This window comes from Heterodontus francisci, chromosome 43 (assembly GCF_036365525.1).
Source record: "Heterodontus francisci isolate sHetFra1 chromosome 43, sHetFra1.hap1, whole genome shotgun sequence".
Lineage (NCBI taxonomy): Eukaryota > Metazoa > Chordata > Chondrichthyes > Heterodontiformes > Heterodontidae > Heterodontus > Heterodontus francisci.
In genome coordinates this window covers 28,598,071-28,610,461 of record NC_090413.1, presented here as the reverse complement: position 1 = coordinate 28,610,461, position 12,391 = coordinate 28,598,071, and the positions used below count along the sequence as shown (strand labels likewise).

Sequence of the window (12,391 nt, the reverse complement as noted above, 5' to 3'; positions counted from 1 at the left end):
GGCTCCTTAGACAGCACCTTCCAAACCTGCGACCTCTACCAACTAGAAGGACAAGGGCAGCAAATGCATGGGAACACCACCACCTGCAAGTTCCCCTCCAAGTCACACACCATCCTGACTTGGAACTATGTCACCGTTCCTTCATTGTCGCTGGGTCAAGATCCTGGAACTCCCTTGCGAACAGCACTGTGGGTGTACCTACCTCACATGGACTGCAGTGGTTCAAGAAGGCTGCTTACCACCAACTTCTCAAGGGCAATTAGGGATGGGTACTAAATGCTGGCCTGGCCAGCGACGCCCACATCCCATGAATGAATTTTTTAAAAACTATCTTTAACTTTTTTTAGTTAACCACGGATGGTGGGTGCTCCCCTTGGAATTTTTCTTTTTTGTTGGAATGAAAGAGGTTGAATCTTATCAGTCTTCCCATACTCCTCCGAGCAGATTCCATATGAGAATGGCAGAGGATAGGGAGCTGGGTACTGGATGACGTTTTGGGCTGTGCCATAAGGATTAAATGAGGGGAAACTTGCTGGCTTAGTTAGCAAGCATACTGTCCAGTGTACAGCTGAGCCACACAGAGCACCAAGGTACTGGTTTGTTTCATAGACTATGCTGATTTTTTAAAAATTCTTTAATGGGATGTGAGGCAAGGCCAGCGTTTGTTGTCCATCCCTAATTACCCTTGACAACGGAAAGGTTCGTTAGGCCATTTCAGAAGATAGTTAAGAGTCAACAGGCCAGACCATCTAAGGACAGCAAATTTCCTTGATAGGTTTTTACAACAATCGATAATAGTTTCACGGCACCATTACTAAGACTAGCTTTCAATTCCAGATCTTTATTAATTAATTAATTGAATTTACATACCACCAGCTGCCATGGTGGGATTTGAAGCCATGTCCCCCAGGCCTCTGGATTATTAGTTGCTGCACCACAGTCTTACCTAATCTTGGCTGGCCTGGAATGGATGATTAAAATTACCTCCTGCACTAGGAACAGGAGGGACTCTTGTTTTGGTATCTGGTAATCCCTGAAAGAAGTTGGATGAGAACAGAATTAGGCTTCGCTTTAACCCCAACACCACCCCAACCCTGGGCCATCCACCCACATTCGAACATTGAGCAGCTTCCAAAATTCCCATGAAGAATGGAGATTGAGATGAGCTAGTACAAAGCAGCTTCCTCCTCCCCCTTCCCCTCCAGAACTGTACCCTAACAAGGAGTTAGCACCTTTGGGTTTGCTCCCTGAGATGTACTTGGTCAGTCAATCTCAAGTGGACCTGCAATGGTGATGCGTATTTGACCTCTGCCCAGGGTAAGGAAAGGAAAATTCAGGCAGCATTCTGGCATCTGTTTTCTGACAAATAACCTCTGCAGGTATATGTATAGATTTTTTGTTGGGTAAGGGTATCAAGGGGTATGGAGCTACGGCAGGTAAATGGAGCTGAGGTGCAGATGAGCCATGATCTAATTGAACAGAGAAACAGGTTCAAGAGACTGAATGGCCTTCTCCCATTCCTAAGAATGTTTGTAATAAAGGTAGGATTAGAACGATTGTTTGAAGGGAAAGTCAATAGTCAATAATTTAAATTAGTCAGGTATAAGCATGTTGACTGGGGTGGGGGAGGAGCTGGACTGGGTCCTCCAGACTCTTAAGTCTGGACACTTGACATCACTTTACCATTGGCGGCCCTGCCTTCAGCTGCCATGACCCTAAGCTTTGGAATGCCCTCCCTAAACCTCTCCATCTCTCGTCTTCTCTTTCCTACTTTTAAGATGCTCCTTAAAACCTACCTCTTTGACCAAGCTTTTGATCATGTGGCCTAATACCTCCTTACATGGCTCAGTGTATTTTGATATAGGTTACATAGCACTGAAGTATTTGGAGTTCGTGAGGAATGGAAGCTGAGAGGCCGAAAAGAAGAGCATTAGAAAAATGCGTCTTCAAGGCAGTGACGGCTTTGTCAGCATGACCCAAAGGGCAACAATAACCAATCAGAATGGGAATAAAGCCTGGTCTATCATTAGCTAGGGGCATGGCAGGTAATGTTGCAGGAGTGGAAGACTGTTTTGATGAAGGACTAGATGTATGGAAGAAAGCTCAGGCCAGGATCTGGAGATGCCAAAGTTGCCCATCCATTGGGCTGAACCTGAGCCAGCAGCCAGGGCTGGTAATCCAGTTGGTCCTAGAAACATGTTGGTGTTGGTGAGAGTTCCAGGACGATGGCTTCAGTTTTGCTGATATGGAGCCATAAGCAGGTTTTAACTCTACCAAGCCTCTGTCAGATAGCCAGATGGTGCAGTGTGATGGGGGCGGAGAGGGTAGGGTTGCACATCATTGGCATACATTAGAAAGCCGACCCTATGCTTGAAGTCTGATTTAGCTAAGAAGTATCATGTCGATACTGAATAGAAGGGAACCTAGGAAAGTGTAGGCACAGTGAGAGAAGCCATTTGAGCAGATATAGTGACTGCGTCTGGACAGGTAGCGATGGAATCATGGAGTGTGGAGGAGTGGTCAACAGTGCCAAAGACAGGAAAGAGGTTGAGGAAGCTCGGGAAGGACTGCAAAGCTCAGGTGTCACTGTTGACTTGGCCAGAGTAGTCTCAATGCTGTGGGAAAGGCAGATGCCAAATTAAAAGAACTCAGTGAGCAATGAGATGTAGTTGGGCAATAACAGGTTCAGGACCTAGAGGAGAAAAGGCAAGATGGAGATGAGATGGTGATTGGGAGAGTGGACTTGTTAAGGAGGAGATTATGAAGGGACTTTCAAAGAGGGTGGAAAAAGTGCGGAAAGAGAGTTTGACGGTGCCAGGGAGCATAGTCCCAAGAAGAGGCTTTTGAGTTATCAGAACTTGGGTTGAAAGAGGACAGAGGGAGCCATACTCATGGAGTATGAACTGTAGTTTGAAATCTTTATTTTCCAGCATGGTGCTGCTTGCTTAACAGTGACTCATGTATGTGTGTGTTTCTGTGTGTGTCTGTGTCTGTGCCACACAAAAGGTTAATAGGCAAGATAAGGGCTCATGGAGTTGAACGCTATATATTAGCATGGATAGAGGATTGGTTCATGAACAGGAAGCAAACAATGGCCATAAACAGGGTATTTTCCAGTAGCAGGCAGTGACGAGTGGAGTGCTGCAAGGATCAGTGTTGCGGCCTCAGCTATTTACACTCTATATTAATGACTTAGATGAAGAGACAGAGAGTAATGTATCTAAGTTTGCTGATGATACAAAGGTAGGTGGAAAGATAAGCTGTGGGGAAGACATAGAGAGGTTGCAAAGAGATATAAACAGGTTAAGTGAGTGGGCAACAAGATGGTAGATGGAGTATAATGTAGGGAAGTGTGAAGTTATTCATTGGTCGTAAAAATAGAAAAGCAGAATATTTTATAAAAGGTGTGAAACTTGTAATTGTTGATGTTCAAAGAGACTTGCGTGTGCTTGTACCAGGAATGCAGAATGTTAGCATGCAGGTACAACAAGCAACTAGGAAGGAAATTGGCTTGTTGACCTTTATTGCAAGGGAATTGGAGTATAGGAATAAAGAAGTCTTGCTGCAATTGTTCAGGGTTTTGGTGAGACCACATCTGGAATACTGTGTGCAGTTTTGGTCTCCACATTTAAGAAAGGATATACTTGCATTGGAGGCAGTGCAGTGAAGGTTCACTAAATTGGTCCCTGGGATGAGGGGGTTGTCCGATGATGAGAGGCTGAGAAAATTGGGCTTATATTCTCTGGAGTTTCAATGAATGAGAGGTGATCTCATTGAAACATATAAAATTCTGAAGGGGCTGGATAGGGCAGACACTGAGAGACTGGCCGGAATTTTACGATGGATGGATGGGAGCCAGACTCCGACATGAAAGTCGGTGGCGAACCCGCTTCCGCCTAGCGGGGATCCGTGCCGTATTTTACAGGAACCCCAGGCTTTAATTGTCCCAAGGCGGGACTTCCACGCACTTGAGAGAGGAAGTCCCGCCTCAATGAGCTGCCGGCCAATCAGTGGGCCGGCAGCTCTTAGTCCCAGCAGCGCCATCGGGAGCGGTGGTCACTGTTGGGACTGCAGCCCAGCTGACGCCATGGATCGAGGAGGGAAGGTAAGTCGGGGCATGCCACACCAGGGGGATCGGTCCTTCCCTGGTGAGGCTGGAGTGGTCGTTTGTGGGGAGGGGGTGTCTTGGGTCCTGGGGGTGGGTTGGGAGGCGGGGGCGGCCCTCAATCGGGCACCCTGGCCCAACTGCCATGCCCCCCCCCACCCCGGGGCGCGGAAAGGCCAGTAGCTATCACTGGACGGCCTTTCACGTCTCCTGCACACCCGCTTGCCATGGATAAAATACCCGTGGAGGCGGGCGAGGGCCCTTAAGTGGCCGTTAAGTGGCTACTTAAGCGTCTTGATTGGCCTCGGGCGGCAGGCCATTTCTTACGGCCCCCCCACCCCGCCTGACCACCGTAAACTTGTCCGGAGGCGGAAGCGGGGAGGGTAGGCCTCCCGGAACCTGCCGCTCAATTTTACACCATCCCCAATGCCACCATCCGACCCACTGGGGCGGCGTAAAATTCTGGCCATTGTTTCCAATGGTCAGGGAATCTAAAACACGGGGGCACAATCTCAGGATAAGGGGCCGATCATTTAGGACTGAGATGAGGAGAAATTACTGCACTCAAAGGGTTGTGAATCTTTGGAATTCCCTACCCCAGAGGGTTGTGGATGCTTCATTGTTGAATATATTTAAGGCTGGAATATACAGATTTTTGGTCTCTCAGGAAATCAAGGGATACAGCGAGTGGACAGGAAAGTGGAATTGAAGCCTAAGATCAGGCATGATCGTATTGAATGGCGGAGCAGGCTCGATGGGCCATATGGTCGACTCCTGCTGCTAGTTCTTGTGTGTGTGTGTGTCTGTGTTTGTCTGTGTGTATATGTGTGAGTCTGTGTGTGCTTGCGTGAGGGTTAGTGTCTGCTCTCCAAGGTTCATACATGACGAATGGTCATGAGGCTTGGTTACCATAGGGCAGCCTGGGACCTTGTAACCAGCTTGAGTCAGTGCTTCAGGAGCATGGAAGAACATGCTATTCCAGATGATGCTATGACTTAACCAATTTTTTCTGCTCTAATTATTTTTAGAGAAAGCCCAGAACGGACATTTGAGTGGTTTATCGAGGTCTCGTGTCCAAAATCAGCAGACATTGGTGAGTGAGAAAAATCAGACGTTCTCATGAGATGGATATAGATCCTTGCAAAAAGTCCCTTCACCTCCCATCTGCTTCTTACTTAGGAACAGCAGGAGGCCATTCTGCCCCTCAAACCATTCAATTAAAACATGGTTGATTTGTAACTCAACTCCATTTTAGATTTAGATTTAGAGATACAGCACTGAAACAGGCCCTTCGAGTCTGTGCCGACCATTAACCACCCCTTTATACTAATCCTACACTAATCCCATATTCCTACCACATCCTTACCTGTCCCTATATTCCCCTACCACCTACCTATACTAGGGGCAATTTATAATGGCCAATTTACCTATCAACCTGCAAGTCTTTTGGTTGTGGGAGGAAACCGGAGCACCCGGAGGGAACCCACGCAGACACAGGGAGAACTTGCAAACTCCACACAGGCAGTACCCAGAATTGAACCCGGGTCGCTGGAGCTGTGAGGCTGCGGTGCTAACCACTGCGCCACTGTGCTGCCCTGTACCTGCCTTCGATCCATATGCTTACCTCACAAACATCTATTGATCTCCGTCTTGAAAACTCTAATTATTCCCACATCCACCACTTTTTGGGGAGAGAGTTGCAGATTTCCACTGCCCTTTGTGTGAAGACATGTTTGCTGACTGGTCTAACTTGAATTTTAATGTTGTGCTCCCTTGTTCTGGATTCCCCCACAAGAGGAAATAGTTTCTCTATATCTATCCTATTGAATCCTTTCTTCTCATTTAGAAATACCTCAATTTGATCACCCCTCATTCTTCTAAACTCAAGGAACTACAAACCATAGTTTAACCCTTTAAATCCTGTTAACATCCTGGTGAATGGATGCTGTACGCCCTCTGAGAATCATATATATTTCCTGAGGTGCTGTGCCCGGAACTGAACATAGTATTCCATATGCAGTCTGACCAAGACTCTGTATAACTAAAGCATAATTTCCTTAATTTTTTTTTTATGCCAGCCCATTTGAGACAAAGGCTAACATTCTGTTAGCCCTTTTGATGTTTTTTTGTGCCTATATTCTAGTTTTTAAGAACATGTACCTGGACATTTGAATTCCTTTAGTCCTCCATCGTATCTCACCATTAAGATAACATTCCTATTTGCATTTCTCCCCAAAGTGTCTTCCCCACATTGAACTCCAACTGCTTTTCCCAGTCACTTAATCTATATCCTTTTTTAACTTCCTGCTCCCGTCTACACAACTTAGCGCTCCTCCTAACTTAGTGTCACTGCAAACATGGACATACAATTCTCAGAGAATGAACCCTTTATCCCCATTCTCTGTCTCCTATTGTTTTAGTTTAGACAGGCGTCAAGATCGGCGCAGGCTTGGAGGGCCGAATGGCCTGTTCCTGTGCTGTACTGTTCTTTGTTCTTTGTTCCTATCTGCCAACCAACAACACAAGGCTACTTCCAATTCTGTGTATCCTCATTTTTACTAATACATGATTGTTGTTGGTGATTTTAACCCATATTAACTTACCAGATTAGTGAAGCTTGTGGGAAGTCAGGTGATCAATGGCTCCCTCCTGAAACAATGTTGGTGGCAGGACTGGTTTCTGGAGGTGTTGCACAGGGACTCTCATTTGGATCCCAAGAGGAGTTCAAGGCTTGGAAGGAATCTGCAGACATGTTATGGAGACAAGCAGATTGCAGTGATAGGCAGCATTAATGCAGTTAGATTGTAGAGAAATATAGCATTAAATCTGAAACATTTCTTGCAATACAGTGTTTTTTCTGTCAATTCTTCTTTGCTCCTCTCACGCTTGGTGTGCTTCCTGACCGTGAGTGTTGTCCCTGGGAGTCCAACCATTTCCCCAGCCAATATCCATAAACGTACTTGCCAATAGAGTTCATTGCACATTGATCATAGCAGGAGCTGTGACTAAATCCTTTCCCCATCCCATCTCACAACGGGTGGCTTAAACATGGAGCAAGGATCTAGATTATCTGATGATTGACTTCATCAGTGTTCCAAACTTAAAAGGAGTTTAACTGAGTTGAAGGCCAATTGGGGAAGATTGGAAGAAAACGGCATAATAGCAGATTTAATTAGTGCCCTTCAATTACTTATTAGTAAATGCACCATGTTCAGTGGTTCTCAGCCTTGGCCAAGAAGGCTTCAGGTTCTGCCTGTGTTCTGTGCTCAGATAGCTCGGCCCCAGTGAAGATATTGTAAGTCACCTCCCTGTCCCCAAGATGGGAGAAAGAAATATCAGCTCCTTATCCAGAAAGGTTGTGGATAATGACAGTGATCAGGATCAGGCTTGATCACAATGCCTCCTTTTGTGAAATAGCTGCCGTGTAGATTCATGCAGAAAAGGATTGAAAAAGAAATAAGAACTGGAGACTAAAATAAAATCTGCTTTTGTTTGAAAATAGGAACAGGAGAAGGCCATTCAGCCCCTCGAGCAGGTTCTGCCATTCAATTAGATTGTAGTTGATCTATACTTTAATTCCATTTACCCACCTTAGCTCCGTATCCCTTGATACCCTCACCTAACAAAAATCTATCGATCTGATATTTGAATGCTCCAATTGTCCCCTGGCATCCAACAGCCTATTGAGGAGAGCAGTCCAGATTTCCACTACCTTTTGTGTGAGAAAAGCTTCCTGATTTCACTCCTGAATGTCCGGGCTGAAATTTTAAGATTTTCCCGGCCAGAAGAAATAGTTTCTCTCTATCCACACTATCGAATCCTGTAATACCTGCCCATTTACCTCCTCTCTCCTCACTATCCCAGGCCCCAAACACTCCTTTCAGGTGAAGCAGCGATTTACTTGTACTTCTTTCAATGTAGTATACTGTATTCGCTGCTCACAGTGTGGTCTCCTCTACATTGGGGAGACCAAGCGCAGACTGGGTGACCGCTTTGCGGAACATCTCCGCTCAGTCCGCAAGCAGGACCCTGAGCTTCCGGTTGCTTGCCATTTCAACACTCCCCCCTGCTCTCATGCTCACATCTCTGTCCTGGGATTGCTGCAGTGTTCCAGTGAACATCAACGCAAGCTCGAGGAACAGCATCTCATCTACCGATTAGGCACACTACAGCCTGCTGGACTGAACATTGAGTTCAATAATTTCAGAGCATGACAGCCCCCCATTTTACTTTCATTTTTAGTTATTTTTGCTTCCTTTTTTTTACATTCCTTTTTACATTTTTTACAATCTTTTTTTGCATTTATTTCATTTCATCTTAATTTGTTCAGTTTGCTTACCCACTGTTTTTTTCAGGTTGTTTTTCTTCAGGTTTGCACTTGCTGCTGTTCAATATTCAGTGTATTCACACCTAATCTGTACTAATGCTTTGTCATTCAACACACCATTAACATATTGTTTGCCTTTGCTCCGTGACCTTTTGGTCAGCTATGTGGCCTGGTCCAATCTGCACCTTCTCCTTTGTTATCTCTTGCCCCACCCCCACCTCACTTGTTTATAATCTGTGACTTTTCTAATATTTGTCAGTTCCGAAGAAGGGTCACTGACCCGAAACGTTAACTCTGTTTCTCTTTCCACAGATGCTGCCAGACCTGCTGAGTGATTCCAGCATTTCTTGTTTTTGTTGCTATCGAATCCTTTAATCAGTTTAAACACATTGATCAGATCACCCATCAAAGTTCTAAATAATACGACCTGTCCTCATTAATTGTTTAGGCTGTTGGGCCTAACATTACACACCTTCAAACCAAGTGGGGTAGAGCAAGTGCGTTAATGCTGTGGCTGAGCAATTACCAAATACTACAGGAAACAAGTTTGCACGGTCTCAGCATTCTCTAAATACTCTTTCCTCTCATGCTCGTGTTGGGAGTTGTCATAAATTTACTAATAATAATGTCCCAATTTTGCAAAGCTCGTGGCAAAGACCTTAAAGGGGCAGCTCACTGTCAGTATATGTTTGACCAGATTCTTCCTTCACCTTATTCTGTAGGTGCTGCACATCCTCTGGTACCTTACCGCTTGTTAAAGTGTGAGGATTCACAGGCCAAGTCCCCTCCTGTCCATCAACAACAGCACTGCTATTACAGGGTGCTTGATAGACATTAAGAGTGGGAACTGTGGGTCTGTTTTATTTCTCCTCCCTACTCTTCATCGAAATTGTTGTAATTTAGATTTAGATATACAGCACTGAAACAGGCCCTTCGGCCCACCGAGTCTGTGCCGACCATTAACCACCCATCTATACTAATCCAACACTAATCCCATATTCCTACCACATCCTCACCTGTCCCTATATTCCCCTACCACCTACCTATACTAGGGGCAATTTATAATGGCCAATTTACCTATCAACCTGCAAGTCTTTTGGCTGTGGGAGGAAACCGGAGCACCCGGAGGAAACCCACGCAGTCACAGGGAGAACTTGCAAACTCCACACAGGCAGTACCCAGAATTGAACCTGGGTCGCTGGAGCTGTGAGGCTGCGGTGCTAACCACTGCGCCACTGTGCCGCCCCAACTGCAAACAGCGACAACTGCTGCTGGAACTGGGTGAATTTCCAATCCCCAGTATCCAGGTACATACACAAATTTCCCAACATCTTAGGAAACATAAAACTAGTCCTGCCTAAGGGAAGGCATGTCCCGCAGAGTTCCTCTCTTACATGTAATGACTATGTGGGTCCGGGTCAGTGACATAGTGGAACAGAGTCTCCTGTCTCATTGCAACTTTGAAGCAGTTGCAAGGGGAAATCTGTGACCTCTCTCCTTGCTCGAGTGGGGGAGGGGTGTTGGTGGTGTGATGAGGTAGTGGTGTTTAAGCCAATAAAGGGTGAGGCCTCTCGTGATTTAAAAATTCTCATCCTCATTTTTTTTAAATTCATTCATGGGATGTGGGCTTCGCTGGCCAGGCCAGCATTTATTGTCCATCCCTAATTGCCCTTGAGAAGGTGGTGGTGAGCTGCCTTCTTGAACCGCTGCAGTCCATGTGGGGTAGGTACACCCACAGTGCTGTTAGGAAGGGAGTTCCAGGATTTTGACCCAGTGACAGTGAAGGAACAGCGATATAGTTCCAAGTCAGAATGGTGTGTGACTTGGAGGGGAATTTGCAGGTGGTGGTGTTCCCATGCATCTGCTGCCCTTGTCCTTCCAGGTGGTAGAGGTCGTGGGTTTGGAAGATGCTGTCTGAGGAGCCTTGGTGCATTGCTGCAGTGCATCTTGTAGATGGTACACACTGCTGCCACTGTGCATCGGTGGTGGAGGGAGTGAATGTTTGTGGATGGGGTGCCAATCAAGCAGGCTAAAAGCGATTCAGAATCCCTCCATGGCCTTGCCACTCCCCATCTCTGCAGCCTCTTCCAGCCCTCTGAGATCTTTGTGCTCCTCGAATTCTGGCCTTTTCTCGCTTCCCCAGTTTCCATCGTTCCATCATTGGCAGCTTTGTTTTCAGCTGCCTGGGCCCTAAGCTCTGGAATTCCCTCCCTAAACCTCTCCACCTCTCTCTCCTCCTTTAAGACACTCCTTAAAACCTACTTCTTTTAGTTATCTGTCTTAAATCTCCTTATGTGACTTGGTGTCAAATTTTGTTCAATTACGCTCTTGTGAAGCACCTTGGGACATTTTACTATGTTAAAGGCACTATATAAATACAAGTTATTGATGAGTTGTACAAGCCAGGAAGATCCCAGTTTCAACCCCCATGCTGTGCTAGTTAAACTGATCTCAGCCAGGGTAGCAGCAAAGGGCTGTGCGAGTGACCTCAATACAATTGCATAAGGAAGCTAGAAGTTCGGAGTCCTGAGCACTGTGATATATGCTGAGAAAGTGTGTGGACCTGTTTAGTGGTGATGCCTCCTGTGGTCAAATAGCCAGCCGACACTTGTTCATAAATGTAGACTGGCCATTTGGGTTACATACAAGGCTGTCAGTGGCTACAGGTCAGTGCTTTAGGGAGGGAAGGGACAAAATCTGAAGGAACTAAACCAGGCAGAGTGTGTTCCGCGGTTGTGAGACTGTCTCGGTGTCTGACTCGTTTCTGCAGATCGGATTTTTCTTTAAAGTTGTGCTGAAGCCGCAGGTTTCCTGCTGAGCTCATCACCAGATCAATACGAGAAGGGGACAAAAGCCACCCGCAGAACACAATCTCTTCCAATCAGGTGGCAGACTGTCAGCACAGCAAAGTGTTCATAGCTGGAGCATGTGTCACGTGCTTTCGGGGGTTGGGGCTATAAGGCAGGATGTGTAGCACAGACATTTTAAAAAAACAGAATCACGCTCCAGTTAATGAGCAGCCCCATCTTGTATTAAACCACATCCTGTCTGCTAGGAAACTGGTCCAACTCTGTTGGTGCAATGCAGGGATTTGTCAGTAATGCTCCACAACTGCATATGGATTTCCCCTTTTCTCCCTCCTCTCCTAAAGGTTCTGATTCTTGCTACATATAAATGTACTGGGATGGGCACCTCTGCTACCCAGACCACTCCCCAATTGATGCTGTTTAAAGAGGACGCTGCACACAATCCACAAGCATTATCAGCATAGTTACTTCCTTCCATTGTGAGCTTTAATGCTTAAAGGTAGTGATTATGAAGATTGAAGGAGCTAGTGGAAGATTGAACAGCTAGTTGTCAGCAGTAAGGCCAGGTGTATTTAGGCTGAGGTCACCTAACTTGTCTTTGACCCTGAATCTGATCGCTCCTGGTCTGTGATCATGAGGAACAAAGAATAGTACAGCACAGGAACAGGCCATTCGGCCCTCCAAGCCTGCGCCAATCTTGATGCCTGCCTAAACTAAAACCTTCTGCACTTCCGGGGACCGTATCCCTCTATTCCCATCCTATTCATGTATTTGTCAAGATGTCTCTTAAACGTCGCTATCTTACCTGCTTCCACCAGCTCCCCTGGCAGCAAGTTCCAGGCACTCACCACCCTCTGTGTAAAGAACTTGCCTCGCACATCCCCTCTAAACTTTGCCCCTCTCACCTTAAATCTATGTCCCCTAGTAACTGACTCTTCCACCCTGGGAAAAAGCTTCTGACTATCCACTCTGTCCATGCCGCTCATAACTTTGTAAACCTCTATCATGTCGCCCCTCCACCTCCGTCGTTCCAGTGAAAACAATCCGAGTTTATCCAACCTCTCCTCATAGCTAAAGCCCTCCAGATCAGGCAACATCCTGGTAAACCTCTTCTGTACCCTCTCCAAGGCCTCCACGTCCTTCTGGTAGTGT

The 12,391-nt window shown here is 46.2% G+C and overlaps 1 protein-coding gene across 2 annotated transcripts in view; it reads left to right on the top strand.

Moving 5' to 3' along the window:
• The window catches only part of LOC137355780 (DENN domain-containing protein 1B-like), a 63,596-nt gene that overhangs the window by 4,799 nt on the left and 46,406 nt on the right, over nt 1-12,391 (top strand). For both annotated transcript variants that reach the window (XM_068021286.1, XM_068021287.1), the window contains exon 2: nt 5,134-5,198. In XM_068021286.1, coding sequence (XP_067877387.1) covers nt 5,134-5,198 — 65 coding nt within the window. The remainder of the gene's footprint in view (nt 1-5,133; nt 5,199-12,391) is intronic.